This window comes from Cajanus cajan, chromosome 2 (assembly GCF_000230855.2).
Source record: "Cajanus cajan strain Asha chromosome 2, NIPB_CcT2T_4, whole genome shotgun sequence".
In the NCBI taxonomy this organism is placed as follows: domain Eukaryota; kingdom Viridiplantae; phylum Streptophyta; class Magnoliopsida; order Fabales; family Fabaceae; genus Cajanus; species Cajanus cajan.
Window position 1 is genome coordinate 74,873,723 of NC_138518.1, and position 26,787 is coordinate 74,900,509.

Sequence of the window (26,787 nt, forward strand, 5' to 3'; positions counted from 1 at the left end):
CTATTCTTGGGCATAAACTTTTACTCTCACTTCAACATTTTATGAAAATAAACAATATAAAATTTCGAATAAAAAAAAAACATGACAAGAATATTAAAAAATTGCATAAGTATCATTGTGGGATACCATCACTAGCTTTTTCCAACATGATAATGTAACAACGCAAGGTCCATCCCTCTTCCGACTACAAGGGGTTATTGAGGCTTATCAGAGCTAACCGCTAGTTTTTCAACCTTTTTCCCAAAAATGAAAAAAAAAAATCAGAATAACAAAAATTGGCTTGCAGAATGCCATAATCCACACAAGGTATAAATGACCAGAGGAATTGGCTTTAGGAGTATATAGCCCTGGTTAAATCTACACTTCAAAGTGGTTATTTTCAGACATAATAACCGGTGAAAGTAAATCCCCTTCCTACAATCTCACCAGCACAAAACCATGCAAAGCATTCCAGGCCAAACAAAGCACCAATAGTGACATCTTCAACCTTTAAATCTTTCCTGTTCTTCCATAAATTCTTGGCATAATCAAGTTCCTTCCAGAAGGACTCATTACGACCTGGAATACTGCAAAATTTGGAAGAGTTATACTTAGCAAAAAGAAGCACATAAAATTAAATTCACTACATTGTTTAGCTAATTCACTTAGGATCTTGGTGAAGACTGACACAATTTGAAATGCATGCCATTTGAAAACCATGTTGAAAATACAAGCATTGCCATATACAAATACATAGCATAGGCAGCATTGGCTTCAGTAATACCAAACAGAAGTGGGCTTCAGCATGAAAGATACAAGCAGAAATTTTGATACTGATATGAGCAGAAACTATTGAGCTCGGGTTATTCCTTAATCAACATTATTGACATGATTACATTTACATCAATTAACAAGAAGCTCTAGACTAAAATGATCGTGCTTATAATGCCTCAGGCACATTATGAGCTGCTCAAATTCAAGGCATACAGTTGAACCGTGCCATGATGAATTATGGAAAAACTTCAAAATTGAAATCATATAGTGGCAAACAGCTTGATTATAAAAGTTAACCATTCACAACATTCCAATTTTATTTAAAATCCAAAAGCTGCATTAGGAATAATTTTTGAGATCACGACTAAATTCACTACACTTTCAGAAGCACTTAGTCAGAGAAACAAAAGGATAGTAGACCTATATTTGATTTTGACATTACAAACTCACAGTACAAACGTCAACAAAATGTAAAAAAAACGGCGATTTTTACTCTAGTATTTTACTTGAGCCTATTATGCTCAGGTCCCAGTTAAAGGTTTCGAAACCTCTGGAAGCAGTTACTGTAGGTAATTAAAAATACACGTAACATATTGTACATTCAGTTGAGAGCAGTTTGGTGCCAATCAAAATCAGATTAGTCAGTTATGCACAAAAGGGTAAAAATTGCACTAATGACATGCTGATAACAAGCACCAAGCATCAAGCAGCATGCCTATCTATGGCAATTATTTGATGCAATGAGACTTAATTATAAAAGTGAAATAGATATGTTATTATTTCCGTTGTTAATTTAATTGCACTCCAGTCTAAAACTGCTAAAGAGTTGTAGTTTTCTGCATTTGGCATGCTAGTGAAGCCTATGAAGAACCAACTATGTAATTAGGGTTCCAGTTAATTTTTGGCAGTCCATAAGTCAGTCAAAAGTAATTAATTAGGTACCTCAACTTGAGAGTCTGGTTGGTTCTAGAGTCCTACAGGGTCTAAGAAGTTTTTCTCTTTGTAGTTTGCACTTCTAAAACAGTTTAGAACAATATTCACTAAAATATACACAGAATGTATTGCTGGCATTTCTTTCCAAAACTCAATCAGAATTATGATTATGTCTGAATTCTGTTTGAGGTGGAATCCTTCCACACATACCCTTATCCAACTTATCCACATATTTCCCTTGCAACCCAGTCCTAATTCTAAAGTCTAAACTGATTCCTGGACTGAATCAAACCAACACTTCAATGCTAAGAAATAATGTTGATCCTGTCCACTTTGTTTATTAAGTGTCAGCTGTGTCCCCCACCCCCACCTCACAGGCCAGAATGAACCAACCAACATTTCATTCCATGTCCTAGGTGTGAACTTAGCCAACCTAGGTCCTGTTAGTGGGCTGACCGACTGACTTAGTGCATGTTTTGGCTCAGCCTAATTGGGGGAATAATTGCTCATTTAAGCCAGATTTACAAGAGAGCTTTTGGGAAATAAGCAATTATTTCCCAAAAAATAACCTATACCATACATGCACTTGGTCTTTTATAGCCCTACGAACTTGGAATTATATCCTGAACCCACAAGACCATAGGAGACACATCAGGTAGCAGTTCATAATATATAGGCTTAAATGTAAATTGGACTTTTGGTCTCTCTATTTTTGTCAATCTGCAATTTTGGTCCCTCTATTTAAAAATAGAGACATTTAGTCCCTTGAATTTTAAAAATATAGAAATTTGGTTCTCCCGTCAAACTAACATTTATTAATCGTCAAGTTTTAACGTTTACTCATACTTTAGTGATGTGACATTTAATATCTCTTGTAGTTGATCTTATAGGAACTCTTGTTAAAAGAGGGGCACAAACCAACAAGATACATAGTAAGTTCAAATTTGCAACCTCACCTTCTGGGACATGGCTGGAAACATCCAATCCAAGTGTACTAAAGTATGACAAAAACATTACTTGAAATCAATAAATTATGGCCAACATGCATATAAATTAGAATTTCATAAAGTGAGTCCAGCCAGATGCAATGTTGTTTAGCGGAGGTGGGAGCTGGAGAAAAAATAACCTAGCAAGGCGGGTGTAAAACAATTGCTTTGCCAGCAGGTTGCATTTCTCTACTGTAGGAGGCTCCTGTATGTGTTGCTTGTTCTGTTCCAACAATTGCCTGTAGTAGGCAGTTCCATGTTTGGCGATAAATTGGGAAGCTTGACATGCTTTGGACTGCAACTGCTGCAACTTTGACGCCATCAAATTTGCAAGCTATGTAGAACAAAACCCTAGACCAAATTAGAATGGACAAAGTATAATAAGGCATAAGGTCAACAATATATAACACTCCTGATCATAATTATTAATTGAAATGCCATAAATTCTTCTACTAACACTGATAATAGAAAAAATAGAAAGAAAATTAACAGAAAAAAGGCATAATCTCAAGAAATATATAGAACACATAATGGCCTTTGACACAAATGTTGTTACCTCCACCATTTTCTATTTCTAAGTTAGGGTTAATTAGCTTTGCAATTGATGTTTTATAAGTAACCTAAAGGGTTTAAGATGGAATGGATTTGATAAAAATTCCATTGTTTGGCATTATATAAATGAAGATGGAAAAGGATGGGTCCAAATCTATTCCATTCCATTGTTTATTCCAATTTTTCTTCTGTAATTTGGGTGCACAATGAAACAAAACTTTTAAGTTCAAAAGTTATTATTTTAGCCTTACAAAATTTGGCTCAAACATAACCGTTCGCACATGTGAATTAAAGCACAGTCCAAGCAGTTGAATAAGACAATTCATTCGCAAAAAGGTCTATTCACATAGCTATCCCTAATCATATCTCTCATGTGGTGTCTTGCACTTAATTTTTAAAACATCAATCATCAGGTAGCAATTTCCTTGGAACAAAACGTCAAACACCGACACTGATGTCTATAACAAGTTTACAATTTCCACTGGCTGCATTCACATTTTTGTGGCCTTCACCGATAATGTACTTTACCTTGAATTACTTGCACATATGAAATTATAGTCACTGAACTATGTTACTTGCAACATAGCTGGTTCAGTGAACTATATAGGTGAAGTAACATATAGTTCACTAAATAATGGCATATCATCCAGTAATGTCAATTGGGAAATAAGGATAGAAATTGAAAAGTTTTAACTTATTCCGCCCCATTCTTTTCCCAATTGATGGAATGGAATATATGTTCTATTTTATTATAAATTGCTCAAACAATGGAATGACATTTTTAATCCATTCCCGCTTTATTATGTGTCAATCCACTTTGTTCCATTCTCTACCACCAATCCAAACATAGCCTCAATTAAATAAATAAACATGCAAGATGAAGAATAGCCTAATCGCATAAACATAAAGGTTTTAGTTGTTCGACATCTCACAGAACACAAATAGAATGTTCCACTTCCACTAATCCAAGTATTAAAGAGCAACAATTGATTGAAAGAACTCAAACAATGACAGCTCCAGTTTCTCGAATTGTTTGCTGCACAAACCCATAAATAATTTGAAGGGAGAATCGGGTTGTGGGCGCCAAGTCGAACCCCTAAATTTTCCACCATTTCACGTTACAAAAAAAAAAAGAAAAAAAAAAGAGGAAATATATTAACAGAAACGTAATTCAGTTTGGGAGAGAAAATGAAAGAGATTATAGAGGATCGGAAAAAGGAGAGAAGGAGATCTGAGGAGGAAATGCAAAAGGAATAATATCTCAAGTGTAGTGATGATAAATGAGAGTAATGAGAGGAATGGAAATAGCGTTACCTTGTGAACAGAACCAATGCAGTGATCGGAAATCGTTGAGATAGGTCTCCGTCGCCGCCGGTACCTTGCTACGCAGCAACCACTGAGAACGCTGGGTGTGCCTGTGTGCGCCTTCGTCTTAACCTTGTGCCTTTTTTTTTTCTTCTATTTTCTCAACATGTTTCGTCATGTCCGATCTTCAATTTGGTCTGGACTGTTTTGGGCCACATGACCCACAAGCACAGTCCAAAATTTATTTAAGCCCACGGAAATGGATTACTATTTACTATTCACACTCACTCAAAAACCCTAAACTACTCTTTCACCTCCTCTTCTCGGATCAGGTTCGAATTAAAGTATCTTAACAAATTTCCCGAGTCAGATAAAGATAGAAGAAAAAACTTGTTTGAACCTGTCACACGTTCACCCCTACCTTAACAGTTTCTCTTTTATGTAGTCTTGAATGAAACAAATTTTTTTAGTGATTTATGAAGTATAGAATATTCATATTTTTGTCTCTAAGTTAATGCATTTAAGTAAATTTCAATGACTAACTTTAAGAAAATTTTAATATTTTAGACACTATACATTTTATAATATTTTGAAGAGTTCTAATTAAATGCATAATCTTTATTTTCATTTTTATTTTAAGGACTATTCAGAAGAGGGAATAATACTTTAAAAATTATATTTAAATTTGTATAGTTTCACAAATATGTAATTTTAGTTTTTCAATTTTTTTATTACAAAATTAGTCTTTATAGTTATCAAAATGAAACAATAGTAGTCCAACCATTAACATATCATTTAAAATTAAACAGAAAATATATCATTAAAAACCTAACTAAAAAAAATGTCATCTCATATGCAAGTCTTTTCCTGTAAGTTGTAAATTAAATTGCATAGCCATTGCTCGAAATTTATTTTTGCTCATTTGTAACTAAATTAGACCCAATTAATTTTCTTCGTCGTTCACCCTTACCCTCCCATCCACACTATTCAAGCCATAATTATTATAGCTTTAACGGAGCTAATTTCATAGCGTTATCGTATGTGTACTTGAAAATTTATATATATTATGCCATTCCTAGCTCTAAAGGTCGAACCTTGCACATAAAATCCACAGGACTGATTTGCGATGTCCTCAAAAGAGTAAATTGGCAAATGGTTTAACCACGATCAAATAATTAAGTAGATGTGGTTTCCTTTGCATATCATACCATTACAAGATCATGGTAGCACAGATAAACTTCCTTACAGAAAATCAAGCGGACCAAATACCGCTTCCTGGCCAAAATACGTCTTCAATTATTCGTATCGCATATTAATTTATAATCAAAATTATAGTTTAAAAAATCTAGAAAATAATTAAAAAGACACATATTCTTGGTCATAAACTTTTATTCTTACTTCAACATGTTATGATAATAAACACCAATATAAATTTTCAAAAAAGAAAACACCATGACAAGAATATTAAAAAATTGCATAAGTATCATCAATGTGGAGTACCATCACTAGCTTTTTTCCAACATGATATGATAATATAACAACGCAATGTCCATCCCTCTTCCAACTACAAGGGGTTATTGAGGCTTATCAAAGCTAACCGCTAGTTTTTCAACCTTTTTCCCAAAATCAAAAAAAGAATCAGAATAACAAAAATTGGCTTGCAGAATGACATAATCCACACAATGTATAAATGACCAGAGGAATTGGCTTTAGGAGTATATAGCCCTGGTAAAATCTACACTTTCAAGTGGTTATTTTCAAACATAGTAACCGGTGAAAGTAAATCCCCTTCCTACAATCTCACCACCACAAAACCATGCAAAGCATTCCAGGCCAAACAAAGCAGCAATACCTGCATCTTCAACCTTTAAATCTTTCCTGTTCTTCCACAAATTCTTGGCATAATCAAGTTCCTTCCAGAAGGACTCATTACGACCCGGAATACTGCAAAAATCCGAAGAGTTATACGCAGCAAAAAGAAGCACCTAAAATTAAATTGATATAGAACAGACTAGATATGACCATGCGGAACAGGTTTTCAGAATTCACTATATCATGGTTTAGATAACTCACTAAGGATCGAGGTGAAGATTGACATAATTTAAAATGCATAAATGATTTCGAGACAACATTGAAATGAAATACAAGCATTCATTAACACAAATAGATAGCATAGATAGAGGCAGCATTGGCTTCAGTTATACCAAACAGAAGTGGGCTTCAGCATGAAAGCTACAAGCAACAATTGTGACACTGATATGAAAAAATAGATAAGCTGAGGTTCTTTCTCAATCAGCATTATTAACACGATTACATCAATTAACAAGAAGCTCTAGACTAAAACAATCATGCTTATAATGCCTCCCAACTCACAAGCACATAATGAGCTGCTCAAATTCAAGGCATACAGTTGAGCCGTGCAACGATGGAGGATTACGCAAACAGCTTGATTATAAAAGTAATCCATTAAAAATATTCCAGTTTTATAAAACCCAAAAGTTGCATTAGTTGTTAATTTTGTGATCACGACTAAATTCAATACACTTTCAGAAGCACCTGGTCAAAGAAACAAAAAGATACTAGACCTATATTTGATTTTAACAGTACAAACTCATAGTACAAATGTCGACAAAATGTAAAAAACAGTGATCTGTATCTGTACCCTGTAGTAATTTACTTGAGCATAATATGCTCAGGTCCCGTTGAAGGGTTTGGAAACCTCTAGAAGCAGTTACTGTGGCAAATAAAAATACACAGCACATTGTACATTCAGTTGAGAGCAAGTTTGGTGCCAATCCTAATCAGTTTACTATGTTAAGCATAAAAGAGTAAAAATTGCACCAATGACATGCGGATAACAAGCACCGGGCATCAATCAGCTTGCTCATCAATGGCAAATGGCAATTACTCGATGCAATGAGACTTAATCATTAAAGTGTAATATATATATTATTTACTCAATGTTCATTGATAATTTAATTGCACTTAAGTCTAGAACTGCTAAAGCGTTGTAGTTATGTGTATTTGGCAAGCTAGTGAAGCCGATGAGAGTCCAACTACGTAATTAGGGGTCCAGTTAATTATTGGCACTTCAAAAGTCAGTCAAAAGTTATTAATTGTTTTTAAGGAGATTGATGACTGAAAGTTTATCTCTCGTAGTTAATCTTTTAGGAACTCCTGTCAAAAGAGGGGGCACAAACCAACATGATACATCAGTAGGTTCAAAAATTGCAACCCCACATTCCAGGACTTCATCCCTAGTCTATAAAGGAGAAGAAAGAAGCTATCAAGCATGGCTACAAACATCCAACCAAAGTATATTAAAGTATGTCAAAAACATTATTTGAAATCAACAAATTATGGCCAACAAGTATATAGAATTAAAATTTCATAACGCGGTTCCAGCCAAATGCAATATTATTAGAGGGGGTGGGAGCTGGAGAAAAAATAACCTAGCAAGGCGGGTGTAAAACAATTGCTTTGCCAGCAGGTTGCATTTCTCTACTGTGGGAGGGTCCTGAATGTGTTGCTTGTTCTGTTCCAACAATTGCCTGTAGTATGCAGTTCCATGTTTTGTGATAAATTGGGAAGCTTGGCATGCTTTGGATTGCAACTGCTGTAACTTTGACGCCATCAAGTCTGCGAGCTAAGTAGAACAAAACCCTTAACCAAATGAAAATGGACAGAGTAGAATAAGACATAAGGTCAACAATATATGACTTACAAAGACTCCGACATGGACATTGGACACCACAACTACACGGCAAATATCCAAAATTTACATACACACATACATACATACATATATATATATATATATATATATATATATATATATATATATATATATATATATATATATATATATATGATAATGTCCCTTAAAAGATGAACCGTATCTCTTAAAAGTTAAAATAATTAATAATTCTTATGAAAATGAGCTTCAAAAAAGATTAAAAAAATGTTATGAGTCTTGCAATATTTATAAATAAGTTGACTTTTTAATTTTTTATATAATAAGAATATTAGATAAGTGACTAAGAGAGGTGTCAGTTCACTCTTTTTGTTTGTGTCCAAGTCATGTTAGAGAGGTGTCCAAACCAAGAAAAAAAAAATTAATTGTCACAGAGTGGAGAGGTGTCCAACGTGTATCCAAGTATGTCTGACAAGCATTGTGGCCGGGATGTGTGGAAACTTTGACACGGTATTCTGTATTCGGGTCTGTGCTTCATGGTATATCACACTCCTGATCCATAGTTATTATTCGAAATGCCATAAATTCTTCTACTCACTAATAATAGTCGGGATAGAAAGAAAATTAACAGAATAAAGGCATAATCTTCGAGAAATATCTAGAACACAACATGGCCTTTGACACGAATTGTTGTTAGCTCGCCCATTTCTATTTCTAAATTAAACGGGGTTTAAGATGGAGCTGTTCATTGATGTTAAATGCAAAGAACTTGAATTCAATTAAGAATTAATCTATACACTGCCAGTGTAAAGTTTTTTTTATTTATGGCATAATTAAAAGATATACTCTTAAATTAAATACATAAACATACACGAGGTAGAATTGACTGAAAGAACAACTCAAGCAATGACATTCCAGCTGCTCATATTGTTTATTGCACTAAACCCTATATACTTTGAAAGGAAAATCGGCTTGTGGGTGCCAAGTCAAACCCCTAAATTTTCAACCATTTCGCGTTTCCACCCAAAAAATAAATAAAAAGTGGAAACATATATAACAGAAACGTAATTCAGTTTAGGAGAGAAAATGAAAGAGATTATAGAAGATCGGGAAAAGGAGAGAAGGAGATCTGAAGAGGAAATGCAGAAGGAATAATATCTCAAGTGTAGTGATGATAAACGAAAGTAAAAAGAGGAATGGAAATAGCGTTACCTTGTGAACAGAATCAATGCAGTAATCGGAAATCGTTGAGATAGCCCTCCGTCGCCACCGGTACCTTGCGACGCAGCAACCACTGTGAACGCTGGGTGTGTCTGTGTGCGCCTTCAGTCTTATTGTTGTGCCTTCGTTCTAGTTTTTCAGTATGTTTCGTCTTGTCCAATCTTCAGTTTGGTCTCGATTTGTTGGGCCACATGAGATACGAGTACAGTCCATAACTTATTTAAGCCCACGAATATGTGTTATTATTCACGCCCTCTGTTCACTATTCACACTCCTTTCATTAAATTTTACTCCTAAACCCAAAACTACCCTTTTCCTTCTCCTATATTTTTTTTAGGTTTAACGTAAGAGTAAGTTACACTCGTACTTCTAATTTCCTGTTTTTTTTATATTGCACTCAACACTTTTTTTTTATTTGGACTTAGTAATAATATTTTTTAAATCCTAAACTCTAAATCCTAAATCTTAAATCTTAAACCTTAAATCTTAAACTCTAAAAGTTCTTACAGTATTTCTAACTCGTAAAAATAGTATCAAATTTATTAATATATTTGTGTCATGTGACTTACACATAATTTTTAATGATTTTTGTAATATTCTAAATTTATGATACAATATTATCTTTTATATATATATATATATATATATATATATATATATATAATTTTAGATACCTTATTTAATATAGATAAAATTGGTTGTATTATTATTTTAGATAGTTATATTTCACATTTCTTTTTATCATATATCTATATATATATATATATATATATATATATATATATATATATATATATAGATGACATCCAAAAATATTATAACTATTTATCATATTATGATTATATATAAAATTATCTATTACAACTTATATATTTTAATAAGTTTTATTTTATAAAATTTTATGTTCAGAAAGATAAATAAATAAATAAATATATATATATATATATATATATGTGTGTGTACTAACTAATTATATTATAAATATTATCTACAAAAAAATAACTTATTATAAATTTTCATGAGGTTATAGACATATAAAATTAAATGGTTCAGTGGTTGAATTAGTTGCGCTTAAGGATTCTGGGTACTGGGCCCTGGGTCAACTCCTATAACTTTTTCATACATTGAGTCACGCATAAGAATCAGCCAAGGAAACATTGAGTCACGCGGGTCAATGGCCACGTCCACCACGTCAGGGGCAAATTATTCTCTATTCGAAGATCATAAATGCAAGGAATATCCGAAGATCATAAATGCAAGGAATAAACTTATCTACAAGGCAGTAATAATTAACCTTGCAGTAGATAAGATAACAGCCAGAGAGAAAGAAGAAAACAAAAAAGAGAAAGAGATAGTGAACGAAAAAGCGAAAGAGAAAAGTGAGATAAAAAGAGAAAGATAAACAACCTTAAGGTAAGGGGGAGGAGAACTTTGTTTCTTTAAATTTTATTTATTACTATTTTATGTTAATTTCTTGATTCATTTATCTAGTGAGGTGTCTCTAACCTCATTTATTTGCTTATTCTATGCTTATTTTTATCCATAATAATTATTAACATGTTCATATTTTATATTGTTTCATTATTTTATAATGATTGTCATTTTTATTTATGTTATTGGTACTATTAATATATTCTTTTTACGTAAATATATTTATTGTAAATATATTTATAATTAACTATGATATAGTTTTGTTAAAGTCTCTTTAACTCATGTTATTATTTCTTCACGTATTTATGAAGATAAATATTGTTCTATGGCCATAGAAGATAAAGTTTGAATTATTTATAGCTGGAGGTTTGACCTTGGGGATTTAAATGAGTAAACATTTATGGTAAAATATTATGTTGATATTGGGTTGATATTACAATAATGCTCATTTATCCTGACTAGTCACTATTAAAATGATTCAAATTTTATTATTTAATTTTTGTTGCGATAAATAATTTTATTATTTATTTAATTAATTATATTTATTTAACAAGTGTTCTTACTCCTTATTTCTTGTTGTGAAAATTTTAATATATATAAAAAAGATGGATCTCCCAGCTATCCCAGATCCTTTTACAGGAGTGATCACTGCCGTTTTCCCCGGGGTAATTGGGGAATAGATGTTACTTCTAACTTTGTCACATTCCAAGGCATCGCACTGTTTTCGTTCTTTTTCTTCCCCGATCAAGAAAACCCTACCACCATAGATGGACCTATTATCGTGACTTTCTTTTTACCACCGGCAAATCATATAAATCCTATTGTGAACTTGTTTCCACCACCACCAATGTAAATATTATTGTAATGGTCGTGTAAAATAACAAGATATATATATAGAGAATAGGTAATGCGTGTAGAATAATATGTGTGTAAATGTTAAAAATAATAATGTAACATATATGAGTAGTTTAAAATGATGTACATATCTTAGTAAATATTTTAAGATCCTTTTAAGTTATTTATATGTATTTGCTCTTATTACTCAATTGTGTTCTCAATTTAAATATATATATATATATATATATATATATATAACTATCTATAAACGTATAAAACTAGGATTAATACGTATATTTTAGACGTTACAATTTTTTCCTTTTAAAAATGTCTCACACCTTCTTCGTTAAAACTAATAATTTTTTAAACAAATTAACTTCAAAAAAGTTTACATTTTTGGATTTCAAAACTAAGGAGAGTTGACTGAAGTTTTGGAATAAATAATATGTAAAAGTTTAGTTGGGTAAACTTTACAACATAAAACCAACTCAATTTCATGTAATATTTTTTCCACTTTTAAGGAGTCCTAATGTAGATCCAAGCAATAGATGATATTAAAAACAAAATTAAAAAAACATAAAGAGTACAAATACAACATTTTTTCAACTTTTAAGAGATTTGAATAGATTTAATTATTGAAAGAGTATTGGGTTCAATTTTAAAAAAAATTACATGAATAATGTAATATCTTTTCAACCGAGATTTTGATGTAAGTTTAAATATAAATAGATATTAAATACAATTAAAAATATATATTTATAAAATACGAGTGTAATTTACTTTTAAGGTAATAAACCTAATAATTTAAACCAAACTAATTAAATTGATTCTAAGAATTTGTAATAATTTATTATTGCAAATCATTATGAAAAAAATTTCATCCAATTGTTCTAACTCAACCGTGTCATGAGAAAACAATGTTATTTAGAGCATGTTTAAAAAACAATAGATTTTTTTTTGTAAATCATTTTAACTTTTTGTATAGAAAAAACTATTTACAAAATAAATTGTATGTTCGAGACAATAATTTAAATATGTAAATAATTTTTTCTTTTCAAAAAGTAAATTATTTTTAAAAATATAATTTAAAACTTATGATTATTTTTCAACAAATTTTCTCTTTTTAAATTAATCTATTACATCTTTTTATTTATTTATTAATATTCAAACAAAATTGAAAATTTTAATATCGCTTATCAGCAAATCTAGTAAAAACAAAATTCTATTTTAATTATAATCAATTATAACATTCACTACTATTATAATCAATTGTTAAAATAATTTTTTCAAAACACATTTTTCAAACAAACGTCTGTTAATTAACTGTGGGTCAACAATACTTGGTCTCAAAATAACAATAGAAAAATGCACAGATACAAATTAAGGACTAAGGAGCTTAATAATTAAGGTAATTATTAAATGTACTTCTTTATTGTTAAGTGTACAAACTTTTCCTTTTTCGTAAGCAATTTTACTTGAACATTTTTGTTATATATATATACAATGTTTTTTCATGTCATCAGTTAAGAACTGTTGACAATATTCTTGTTAACAGTTATAAAATCATTTTTAAAAATATACAACAAATAATATTTTTTTAATTTAATTTCTGAAACTTTTCTTATTGATAATTATAAAATTATCCTCAATATATAAAATATATAATATTTTTTAACTGTAGACAATTTTCTTAATTATTCATAATCATATAATGACTCCTAAATATAAAACAAAGAATACGTTAATTAATCTTGACCAAATAAAAAACAAAAACAATCTTTTAGTTTCTGATCATCAAATGTGGCCTCCTTCTTTTGTACTGACCCGTGAAAACAAGTTTTGCCTTTTGTTAAACAAACAAATGAATATGACCTAAGATTTAATAATATAATCTAATGTGAACTAATTAAAATGGATGCGCCTCCATGGCATTCCCTTTCATCATGGAACAAATTAAATACTACAAAGTTTTTTTTTTTTCTTTCATGCATTGCACTTTCACGTAATCTCATTTGCATCGCTTGAATTTGTCCCTATCCACCGACTTATCGATTCATGTTGATCATGGGAACCTACCTAGCCTTAAAAATTTCTATTTCTATGCAAATATGTATGCAAAATTCAAAGAAGTTTTTCGGTCCATCATTTTTCACATTGGTGCTTATAAATAAATAAATTGCCAGACTCATGTCTCACAACTCAAATAGTCTAGGATTTAATCTGAATTTGTATTTTTTATGATTTGTTTAACACTTTTACAATTATTAAGATCCTATTTCGATCAACATATTTATTTAAAGGGATATATTAGCAATAGAGATAAAATTATCCTGATAATTTTTTATTGGCTAAAATTCTGAGTTAAATTAAATATTTCTAAAATTTGATTAACTATTAAATTGATGATAGACTAACTACTAAGTGAATGGTATGATTTAGTTTGAGATTTTTTAATTAATATCTCATTAATTTCCAGTTTGATAGTCTTGAAATGTCATTTTTATCTATTAAAAAAAACTTAAATGGGTTTTGCTTTCACCGATTATTATTATATATATTTATGTGTTTTGACTCATCGTTTTCACTCATACCGCATTCACTATATATTGACTTGTTCCTCTAAATATATTCTTTTGACGAACTAAAAGAATGAATATATATGATTTACTTTCTAATCTGAATGTCGGCATATTGATTCTATTTGTGCTGCTGCTCAGTGTTAACATGTTCCCTTTTTGTAAGCAAACAGCTAAACTCTTCGACGACTTTTTGAAACGTATAATCAATCCACGTGTGAACGAGATTAGAATGTCAGCACATAAATTAAAGTGGGTTTGTTAAAGTGGCTCAAGAAATTAAAGTTGGTGACATTCTAATTAGTCTTACTACCTGGCACTGCGTCGTCAAAACACATGCTAGAAAAACTCGTACAATTTCAACTTAAGGGATTAGTCATTAGTGTATAGACCTAAATAATAAACACTGTTATCTAATCGTGTTTCAATTTAAGATGTCTGCTATCTATATATTTTTTTAAGTTTTTATGATAACAATTTCCATTTTTGATACTACAACAAAATTTAATATTACCGACAATTATTTAATGGAAATAAATTAATTGCCTCTATTTTATTATTTAATAAAAATATTAATGACTATTATATAATGGTCACTAAAAATGTATTTACATCACATCAAAATTTACTATTAGTGACAATTATTTGTTAGAAAAAACTTAAGTCTCACATCGACTAGAAATAAAATAATTAAAGAGTATATAAGTGAATGATAATTCTCACCTTACAAGTATGCTTTATAAGCTTGAGTTAAGCCTATAACTTACTATTCTAAGTTAATATTTAGGAGATAAGATAATTCAAAAAATTAAAGAATATATACTTAGAAGATAACGAGTATTATAAATCTTTTCTTAAACTTTTGACGGCAATTTTAAATGTCAATAACAAATGACACAAAAAGTTATACATTTGCCAGTAAAAAATTTTGTAATAATTTATATTACCATTAAAAATCATATTAAATGTTACTAAAAGTCTATTTTACTGTAATGAAATTATGAGAACTAACACCTTGAGATTGCATAAGAAAATTAAACTAGTTGGTTCGACATTACATATATATGTTTACTACGTTATTTCAAATCAAAGTTAACCAATATGAGCTTCTAGAGATATATAATACTAAGGAAAACAAGCATAGAATCGAAGCATCATGGTGATGATCATTCTTTCAACAATATAGCTATGTTGCATCAAAGTAATTTTATTAAAGATAAAGACTACGTTTAAAGCTAGTACAGTTAGGAATCCAGACTAACATGTATTTATAGTTATTATAAGTCAATTCTTATATTATAAATATGAATTCATTGAATAAGAGCATTTTTAAAAGTTATTTTTTCAATCATAATATTTTTAGAATTTTTTTATAGGAATATTTTTATAAGTTTTTCTTAGATTTTTTTTTTATCTATTTTAATTTATTATTTTCATCTTTAAAATTTCTAAATTGAATTTTAATATTTTTTAAAGAATATCATTAGTTAAAAATAATATTGTATTACAATATAAATTGTCTATCATGAATATAAAATATAATTCATATATTTAAAAGTATTTATTTATTATAATATAATTTATATATTTTAAAAATTATAATGATTTTAGTTATATTAAATAAATATTTATAATCTAAAATAGTAGTTATATATCTCTAAATGACAAATGTGACATGTAAAAAATTAAATTAGATGACATTTTAGATTGAGAATTATTCCTAACACTCTCGGGGTACTTATTTAATTTTATTGTAGTTTTGTTTAATGATTATTTTGTTCAATTCTCAATTTCTAGTTCATTTTATTTATTTATTTATTTATTTTATTAACACTTCAATAGACCTTAAAGTACATACTTAGAATATCAAGGATAGTTTTCCCTTCTAATTACTTTCTATAAATTATATGTATAAATATTTTTATAACATAATAAATTGGCAAGTTAGAGAGTTGCATTGCTTGTGTATAAGGACCATGAAATCTTTCTTCTTTTTTCTTTTTTTGACAATAAGCTAGTGCCATAAAATCTTTTAAGCAATTACACATTGAAAATATTATGATGCATAATAAACAAGTTTCTATCCGAACTAGTTCTTATTGAACATAATCATGAATAACTACGCTCACGATAGTACTACGTCAAATTCTGGCTTCAACAAATGATATGAATATTGTTATGGGGGAACAAAATGTGTTCATAGAACATCAAACTTGGATTAATACCCCCTCAAATAATTTTCATTTAAAAAAAAAAAACTATTGATACATTAGCACTAGGTGTACCTTCATTGTGTAATTCATCTAAGTTTTATATTGGATGATCAAAGTGGGATCCCTTACTCGTGCATACTTACCATATCAGTTCTGGATTTTTGGTAGGAGACTGTGTTATATGTTTTATATATGCAACATGCCTGATTAACTTTCTCAAGTAGCAGATGTTTTAATAAGGTGGAAGTTGAGTCTGATTCTCAATTGGTGATTCACTTTATTATCAACAAATTAAAGAGTCAATAACTACCATCCTAGTGCGATTATTATCTCCCAAATTATGTAAAGTGATGCGAGAAAACCCAACACAATAACAACAAATCTAATAAAAAGTAATAATGTAGTAGAAAATAAGATTTCCTACTTGCAACAATCTGTAAGGAACATAAAAAAAAATAGAAGAAAAATAGACAAAGCAAATACATAAGACCATAAGTCATCCAGACCAAAGAAAATTTTTACTATGATCAGCAAAGAGTACAAGAGAGCCTCTAGATAACGCACCAAACAATGCTTACAATTAGATAAAGCTAAATCGAGCACAATTATTTACAATGGAGAAATAGGAAGATAAAAGATCCCAAAATAGAGTTATTACCGCAAGACACTTTTTTCACTCCAAACTTCCTTTTGTAATTCAACCGTTGAATATGTAACATCACAACTTATGAGCCTGCTATCCAAAAATCACTTTGATCCAACAGTAAACAAATCTTTGGCTGCAATTCAACAAAATATTGTTTGGTGGATATACAGCATATAACTTTCTCTTTTCTCTTCTCTCTATATTTTGTTGTTGTTTTCTCAAATTGAACTACTATCACTCCCTATATTTATTCTTCATATAAAGGGAAGGCAAAACCCAACACAAAACTCAAAGAATTTTGTCATTCAATTGCAAACACACTTTTAGGGAGGTAAATGATCTGTTGATGCACTAGCTAAATGGGGAATGTCATTGGATATTCATGTAGAGATTAGAGTGTTTGATGCTACTCCTAATTTTCTTGATTTGTTTCTTTTAACCAACTCTTTGACTATTTTGTTTAGCAGATAATTAGTTTTGTTATTTGGTCATTGACCCTTCTTTTAAATATATATATATATATATATATATATATATATATATATATATATATATATATGCAACATGTCTAATATTTCCTAATAACACTGATTTTAAGATAAATGGAAAGGAGGGGGAAATTTTTTTCCTAAATTTTATTTATATAAAAGTTAAATGCATGAAGTCCCAAAAGAGTAGGACATGTCAATGGAGAAGTTTCTACCTTCCTTGGGCTTATCCTATAGGAACTATGCTCTAGGTCTTAAAGGAAATTATTTCCATCAAAATAAGTGGATAAGAGCCAGTTGGAGAAAAGGAAATGGATTTAATCATTGAACCCTTTTGGATTTGATCTAAGAACACATAACTTTTTTCATTGGATCGAGTTCTATAGAAATAAAGTGGTGTTACTCATTGTGATTCCTTTACTTAAGTTAAAGATTGTATCACATATAGTTTTTACTCCTTAGAATTAATCACTTGTACCAACGATCTTTGATATTAAACACTTATCTTGAAGGTCTTTGACCATTTATGATGTTATTTTAGTATTGGAAAGTATTTGAAAAATGTTCATGAGAGAAGAAATTGAGGTAGTGGTCTCAAATTGCATAAAAAATGACTAATTTTCAAAAGACCACTTTTTAGGATGATGATAAAACATATAAATTAAGTCATTAATTATTCATCATAACCTCACTTGATCGGAGATTGAAAAAAATATATATTAACTGATGGTGATATTATTTTAATTCTTGGACAAATGTTTGGGGGAATCAGGGAAGGATTTTTTTATTATTATTTAGATACAAGTTTAGAAATATTTTTTTAAAAAAAATTATTAAAAAAAATACTCTTTATTTTTAGTAAAAGAAAAGTACTTTTAATTTGTATTTAAATGGACTAAAATGTCCCATTTATTGTTGTACAAAATTTTATGCTATTTTAATTATTTCATTTACTCTAATTATTGAGAATTCACTTTTAATGGTCCTTCTGTGCAATCTTTTGATGAGATATTGTTCCTTATCAATTCAAAGTCACTAAGAAATGGTATACATATACTCTGATATAAATATCTTGTGAAAATCAAAATTATTATTTTATTTATTTATTTATTCTACTAGAAGGGGAAAAAATGGTGAGTTGGTCAAAGGTTTGAAACAACATAATGAAATTGAAGAAGAGAAGTAGTAGTGATTTATTGAGAAAGTTGTGCTCGTTAAATTAAGAAAAAGTAGCTATGTTGGAGATAATAGAGTTGTATGATTTTCATTTCAAGCACGCTTGAAAGACAGCTTCTTGCTCACCTTCACGAGCAATTAAACCGTACATACGTGTTCGTAGGATATCATTGCATTTGCACCATCAGCATGCCAGCGAATAGTGTTTTTTCAGACTTTCTGGGAACTGCATGTCATCTAATCAATCATTTACGATTGAATTCAACATCTTCACTTTTCTATCCAAAGAGAATCCAGAATTCGTAACTTTTGTTTTACGTATATATATATATATATATATCAGCCAGAACAACAAAGCTTTGATCTCGCCAAAGTTCCCCATAGAGTAGTTGATATATTTATGCTTAGAAGAGAGAAAAGTAACAAGTGTAATCAGTTACATGATGGAATAAGAAAAAAGACATGCACGAGAGGAAATAAATGGCATAGTTATATTCTATATGAGGATGAAATATTAAATTGTCTACGCTTAAAAAAGTTAAACATCCACCCCCATTTTGGAATGACTTGAAAAGGTAGAAGGATGAGATGAAAAGAAAAAAGGAAATAGAGAGAGAAAAAGTGATAAATATATGGTTAAAATATTTTTTATTTTATATAATTTGACTTATTGTATCTGTTATTTCTTATAATTTAAAATACTTATTTGATGTAATATATATTTTTAATTTGCAAATGTGTCTCAGAAATGAATCTCATAAATGATGATAGACACGAAATTTTCTTAGACTTAATTTAGAGTAACTCTAATAAAAATAAATTCAAAATAAGATACACAAAGTTGAAAAGAAATAACGTTAAAAAAAAAAATTAACAACAGACACTAAAATGTTAAAAATCAACAAATATAAGAATAAAAGATATCTATCATAAATTATAAGGACTAAAAATAATTGAAATAGATTAAAAATATCTATTTTAAATTATAGAAACTAAAATGAAAAGTAGGTAAAAGTATAAAAAATAAAAAAATATATTTTAACCTAAATATAATAAATAATCAATTTATATATGTTTAACACAAAAATCTACATTGCACGACAATGTTTTTAAGAATATTTTTTTGACCAAAAGATTTTTAGAAAAATTTTCAACTTTTTATTTAATTTACATTATATTTATTATAATTATTTATGAATTAAAATTTAATATTTTAAAAATAAATTATTAATAATTAAAAATAATTTTTTGTTATATTTTAAATTATTTATCATAAATATAAATTTTAACTTATGTTTAAAAATATTTATTTATACAAATTTTAAATATAATTTATATATTCAAATATGATGTTTATTTGTATAAATAATTTATTATAAATTTATTTATAATTTATAAATATTTACACTCTCTATATATATATAATATATATAGTTTAGGACTTAAATAGTAAAATATCAATTCATAATTAATTAGCTGAAGTTGATTTTCACCACAATTGACATCAATTAAAAAAAAAATTCAAATGCTAAGAACCAGTAATTGGAAAGTAAAATAGAAATCATCTATTAAAAACAAAGTGATTATCATTTTAAAAAATATATATATTTAATATTTTTTATGATAATTAAAATATTAATAAATATATAAAAACTCTCCTTTTAGTACTCTTACAACACTAGCTATATTATTTGACATTATTAATACTAGTAAGAAAAAGAGACATTCCGTACTTCTATATATTATTTTTTAGGAATTTAAATATAAAATAATTTTAAAATAAAGTATTAAAATTTTTAAGTAAGTAATTTTATTGAGTGTTTTTTTTATTACAAATGGTGTATATAATATAAATTAGTATTTTAGTATGGATACTACGTAAGTTAAATATGTATTATATGCAACTAAAAATATAATTAGTTATATATAAAAATAAATATTATATTTGAGTATATAAATTATATTTAAAATTTGTATAAGTAAATATTTTTAAACATATAAATTATATATCTTTTATATCGACATATAAATTATTTAATATAAATTATATTTTATATTTATAATAATTAATTTATATTGTAACATAATATTATTTTTATTTATTAATAATTTATTTTAAAAATATTAAAATTTAATTATTAAATAAAAACTGAATTAGATAAAAAGTTAAAAAAAATCTCTTAAAAAAATTTTGAAAAAAAATAATCTAAAACCACATTCACTTTTATGTTTAATATACAAGGTTAAGTATTAGAGATGAAAGCGTATTAGCAATTGAAAACTAAGGAAACAATTATTAAAGCCGTATCCCATTATATTATGTATAAATAATTATGACGACGATCCAAATCATGCATGGTTGATTAATATGGTATGCAAATCAAACCGGATTTCACATTAGTTGACCGTATTTATTGAAAGCTAGTATATGCAAAACATTCAGTTCAACAAGGATTAGTTGAGAGGTAAACAGAACATTATCAAAATCAAATCATTCTCCGAAAGTAATTACAACAATAATTAAGGTAGCCCCAGATACCTATGTTACTATGTACAAAAGTTACAAATGTTGACTGTGTTATATACACCCTTATTTTAATACTATTAAACATATATACGTTAGGTGTACTAATTAATAACGTGTCTCATGCTAAACTGCGGTGTTGTCATCTCTTGCGTCATAGTTAATGTATCATTAACTAGAAGTGAAGAAAGTATATAAGGGCAAGAGTCTTTGGAGTAAATTAAATGATATGTAAAGTGACAAAGTAACTATATATACCTTTAAATCATGCATAATCTATAATGAGTTAAAGCTTCAATACAGTATATATAAAAATTAAAGAGGTCACCGCTGCTTGTCATGTCGTATACAAATACAATAAGGAATTGATCAGTGTTAGCTCAAAGTTTGGTGGTGAGATTATTAATATAATCAAGCTTTATATGTGTGTCAATAACTAGCCTAATTGTGGGATCTCAATCTGAGTATATAGTGGACCATTGTTAATTATTTGTTTAATTTGGAACATCACGCGCACATCAAGAAAGCAGAGTATTATATATGTTTATCGAATTAATTATCCTTAACCAAGTCAGATTATCCATAATTCCATTATAATAAGCATGACAAGAACACGTAGACTTTGACATGAGAGTTGAATATGAGAAGTTTCCATTTTTAAATGATTCAAACATAGACAAGAAGATAACAGCTATGTGTATAGGGTTGGTTTGCTAGCTGTGGCGCGCAAACACACGCGCACACGTGTGTATAAACCTTTGATCTAGAGGACTTTTATTTAATATACACCAAAATGAATTTTATAATAAAATTCTATGCAAAAGAAGAAGAAGAAGAAGAAAATTAAAAAAGAAGATAATGTAAGATAAAATAAATGATACCATAAAAAAGAAGTAAACAAATATGTGTGTAAAAATAATTAGTATAGTAATAGAAGTTTGTTGTCCAAATTAACATTGAGGCATGTTTGAGAAATTTTATGAGAAAAATTAGAAGAAAGAAATTATGAACCTAGTTAATTTACTCTAAATGAGAAAAATAGTTAGTATATAATTTTATGTATAGTTAATTAATAAAACTCTCTCTTATTATCTTTTTAAAGTTTAATTTTTTAACTTATGTATAAATTAATTTTAATTTATAAAAAAAATCATTTTAATTTTTCATCTTATTTTTCCTTTTTTCTACATGTGTTTATGAAAAAACTTATTTAAATATATTGTTAGTCAATATGAATTGCGTTACATAAAATAAAAGAACTTAATTGAATCTATCAATATACATAATACAAGACAACACTTTTCATTAATCCATAATTTCACTAATCATACAAAGGAGTTTCTAAGTAATGAACTTGCTTAAGTAAAGCAAGCAAACAACAACTAGGACACTTGACTACATGAGGCAGTGAATCTGCTCTACAGTATACGTGTGCTTAATATTATCGTCACATGAGTTTTGCTGTTACTCAAAAATAAAGAATTTATCAGAATGGCCAGAACCACTTGAAAAAAATAAAATAAAATAACAATACACAACTAGAACAACAACACCAATAAATAGAACATAGGATCACAGTACCATTATTACTCTTTCTTTATACGTTCCATGAAGCTACGTATTCTCTCCAATGCTACTTCCAGTGTTTCCTCACTCATGTTGGCGAAGCAAACCCTGAACCAACCTGGTTCAGAACAATGACAAGAGGACCCTGGAGAGATGTTGAGTCTCACTTCATGCACAATAGCATTCCAAAGCTCCAATTCTCCTTCCCTAGTTTTCTTCTCCAACAACGGACTCATGTTCATCCAGCAAAACAACCCTGCATTCCCCTTCAAGCACTCTATCCCAACGCTTTTCAACCCTTCAATGATCATGTTGTACCTCTTCCTCAGCCTCTCCCTGTTGGTCTCAATGTAGTTCTCAGTGAACTTCTTATCAGACAACATAGAAGCCAACAAGTGCTGTGTCTGAGAAGATATTAAGGTGAAACTCGACATCCTCCTCGCTGTGGTCACAACCTTGTCGTTGTATGAGTAAATGGTGCCAACTCTGAAGCCGGGAAGGCCAAGGTCCTTGGAGAGGCTATAAACAATGTGAACTCTTTCAGCGTTCTTGTAATTGCGTGCTTCGAGGATTTCTGCTACGCTCACGAACTCCGAGGAGGAGAACACTGAGCCTGAGTAGATTTCGTCTGAGACAAGGTGGATGTTCTTGCGTGTCACGAAATCTAGAAGGTTCTCTAGAACTGAGCGTTGGATTGTTGCACCTAAGGGGTTTGATGGGTTTGTGATTAACACTGCTCTCACTTTTGTGTTCTTGGCTTCTGCTGCTTGGTATGCAGCCTCCAAAGCTTGAGGAGTGATTTGAAAGTTGTTTGAGCTGTCACAATGGATTGGAACTATGTTCACCCCAGTTCTCCACCTTAAATCTCTGTCAAATCTGTAAAACCAAAAAGTTTAATGAGATTTGGCACACTAAAAAACCCCCCCAAAACTCTTTTAAAAAAAAGTTTAGGATATTGTGATGATTTGTGATCATTTTACTGTTAATATGACTTTTAAATTATTTATTTTACCATATATAATAATTTGTGATTAAAAATATATTTGGCTATAAAATATAGAAGTACTTTTAAATGTTTATGTATTTCTCGTAAAGAAATTTTTAAAAATACTTATAAACTTATATATATTTGATGTGTAATGAATATATGGTGCTAGCTTGATTCTTACCCTGGATAGTAAGGGGTTGGAACAAGTAAAGCATCTCCTGGGTTTGCGAGGATGAAGGTTAAGAGTTCATTGGCTGCAGTGGCGCCTGCAGTGAGGACCACTCTATCAGGAAAAAATTTCGCTCTCCCCCCTCTTATTTGCTCCATGAAGCTTGCCATTGCTGTTCTGAATGTTTTCAGTCCATGATAATCTTGGAACAAAGCGTTCTCTCTGAAACCAGGAGCTCCTTTTCCCCATGTTGAGGCCTCTGAGTTTTCTTCCAAGTACTTCTCCAGCAAATCAAATGAAACCTGACGAAGGGTACAATACAAGAACATTGGTTAATTACGTGCACTACTATATAAATAATTAATCTTCTGGTGTGCTATATGACTATAAATATTTTGAAATCATATATATGTTAATTACTTGATTTTCTGCCAATCCCATTTGTATAACTCCGGAGGAGTTTGTTAATTCATCATAAGGGTTTTCATCATAGGCTTTCCACCCAGCAAAGTAGGGGGAGTCTTCACCATGAGTTTCAGAAACTGCAACTTTAGAAAGCTCCACACAAGGTTGCTCAATTTCAAAACCCATAACTACTTAACTCTTTGGAGAGAAAAAAAAAAGGGGGGGGGGGGGGTAATTAAGAGAAGAAAAAGGAAGTGACAAGTGATGTGATGAAAGTAGAAAAGAGATATCTAGATCAAGAAAGTGAGTTAATAGGAAACAAAAAGGAGAGAGAAGGATGTTAAGTGAGAAACTAGAGAAAGCTGAAAAAGAGACCGTTGTTGATTGAAAGTGGTATCAAAACCCCGCTCTATTTATAGGCTTTGAGCCAATACATAAAACATTAAAAAAAACTATATAATAACATTAAATATTGATATAGCAAATCGGAGCTTTACCATGGAGGCTTTTAGTTTTTACACGTAGAGATTTATCTGACGTGACTTGTGACAACTGTACATGATGCCAGATCACACGAAAATATATGGTTCTTGTAGTCCCCTCTTTCCTCTTTATATATGTGTCGGTTTAATAGAGTAGTGTTTTAATACTATTTGTTAATGTGACTATATTTTATATATACGGCTTTGTTGTTTATTAAATCATAGTGGTTGAGCTCTCAAAGAAAATTTTCAGCTCTCAATCTATGACTAATTATATTAAGTCCGAAAACTCCTTTGGGAATTATAACCAAATCAATCATTTCATTAAGATCTGAATAGGTTAAACATTAATTTCAGGATTTCCTAGAGTGGTTAAGTTTAATGACCTGACAATTGACAAAGATGTATCAAGTAACTGAAAAGATTGAACAAGATTTTGATGTAAAGCAGCTTAACTGGATAAAAGAGAAGCTCTTTGAAGATCTTCAGACCCTACCACTGGAGCCGTACGCATTTGACTGAGTGGTGCATGAGAGAAGAAGCCAATAACAAAGAACAGAATTTAACGTCTACTTTCAAGTTTTTTAACTCATATTTCCTTTTCATTCAACTGCTTAAGATAGTTATGTTCATGATAGAAGTGATTTGTGTAATGATTGATTGATTTGTAAAGTTATCTTTTCGGTTAAAGAGAAAGAAGGGACATTTTTCTTATAGCCAATGGTCACACAACTATATAAGATTAGAAATATCGCATATGAACAAACTATCATATATACATTGGATTTAACGCTCAATAATGAGACCATGCCCGTGGCTTTATATACTACTTATAGCCAATATATTTGAATCCCAACACATGACACATATCCTTGATAAATAGCACAACCATATAAACTCATCATTATTATCAAGAACCGATTTGATACCTCAATTATACATGATCTTTTAATTAATAATGAAGGAAAGAATATACTTGGAAGGTAATCTATGGTTGGATTCTTTCATAATGTGTAAATTAATAAACATTTAATGAGAAAAACATACTATAAATCAAGCTCTAAAACCAATATATGTTAATAATTAAATGCAAGAAAGATTGAGTGAATAATTGTCATTTACATTCAAGATTAATTACTTATGATTTGACTTAATTAAATGATTAGGTATTTTGGATATAAATAATGAGCATATGTTATTTCTGCTTTTTTATTATTACTCTCTCATTTTATATATCAATTGGATCTGTTTGTATAATATTGTCATCATATAAGTATATCAACTTGTATAATTTTTACAAGTAAATTTTGCCATATATATATATATATATATATATATATATATATATATATATATATATAAATGTATATATATATATATATATATATATATATATTTATATATATGCATGCACAACAAGGTTTAGAAGTTAGGAATATGAGATATTTGTTGAGATCATGTTGTTTTTGCGAATTCCAACTAACTCACTTGAACAACTACTAGTAAGCATCAATCACACTAACAAGATAGAAAGAAGAGAAAAAAAATAATTAAGATGGTATGATTTGAAATAATGAGAAGAATATGCTTCAATTCCCTATAACAAGGGATGTGACTATAGACATGATGAATATCTATGAGCTAGAGAAGATCAAGTATAGATCTGCAATTATTATAGTGAATCTTAGTGCAAGAAAGAGAATGTGACCACTGTGTGGTGACTTTGGCTTGTAGGGTAGAGACAAGTATCAAACAAAGGGTTCACAAGATATGAAAATTCGTTATTGATTTTCATGGTTCATATATCATATATTATTGTAGTTGTATTTTAAATATATGTGT

The 26,787-nt window shown here is 29.4% G+C and overlaps 3 protein-coding genes across 6 annotated transcripts; all 3 read right to left on the reverse strand.

Annotated features, from left to right (window-relative positions):
* Window positions 1-93: 93 nt before the first annotated feature.
* On the reverse strand, window positions 94-4,698 carry LOC109799345 (uncharacterized). 2 transcript variants are annotated; one of them, XM_020359874.3, is made up of 3 exons: window positions 4,539-4,698; window positions 2,813-3,006; window positions 94-566 (listed from the first exon to the last, which is right to left on the reverse strand). In XM_020359874.3, the coding sequence occupies exons 2-3, from the start codon at window positions 2,992-2,994 to the stop codon at window positions 380-382; spliced, it is 369 nt and encodes a 122-aa protein (XP_020215463.1). In that variant the 5' UTR covers window positions 2,995-3,006; window positions 4,539-4,698; the 3' UTR covers window positions 94-379. The 2 variants fall into 2 exon arrangements, with proteins under 2 accessions (XP_020215463.1, XP_020215464.1); XM_020359875.3 differs by having other exon boundaries at window positions 2,813-3,023.
* A 1,284-nt stretch (window positions 4,699-5,982) lies between these two features.
* Window positions 5,983-9,601, reverse strand: LOC109799360 (uncharacterized). Of its 3 annotated transcripts, none has more exons than XM_020359892.3 (3): window positions 9,436-9,601; window positions 7,982-8,192; window positions 5,983-6,473 (listed from the first exon to the last, which is right to left on the reverse strand). In XM_020359892.3, the coding sequence occupies exons 2-3, from the start codon at window positions 8,161-8,163 to the stop codon at window positions 6,287-6,289; spliced, it is 369 nt and encodes a 122-aa protein (XP_020215481.1). In that variant the 5' UTR covers window positions 8,164-8,192; window positions 9,436-9,601; the 3' UTR covers window positions 5,983-6,286. The 3 variants fall into 3 exon arrangements, with proteins under 3 accessions (XP_020215481.1, XP_020215480.1, XP_020215479.1); XM_020359891.2 differs by having other exon boundaries at window positions 7,982-8,168; window positions 9,436-9,600; XM_020359890.2 differs by having other exon boundaries at window positions 7,982-8,175; window positions 9,436-9,600.
* A 12,998-nt stretch (window positions 9,602-22,599) lies between these two features.
* On the reverse strand, window positions 22,600-25,053 carry LOC109799665 (1-aminocyclopropane-1-carboxylate synthase 7). Its single transcript, XM_020360269.3, has 3 exons — window positions 24,479-25,053; window positions 24,071-24,360; window positions 22,600-23,777 (listed from the first exon to the last, which is right to left on the reverse strand). Exons 1-3 carry the CDS (start codon window positions 24,647-24,649, stop codon window positions 22,922-22,924), a joined length of 1,317 nt encoding a protein of 438 aa, XP_020215858.1. The 5' UTR covers window positions 24,650-25,053; the 3' UTR covers window positions 22,600-22,921.
* Between the last annotated feature and the right edge of the window lie 1,734 nt (window positions 25,054-26,787).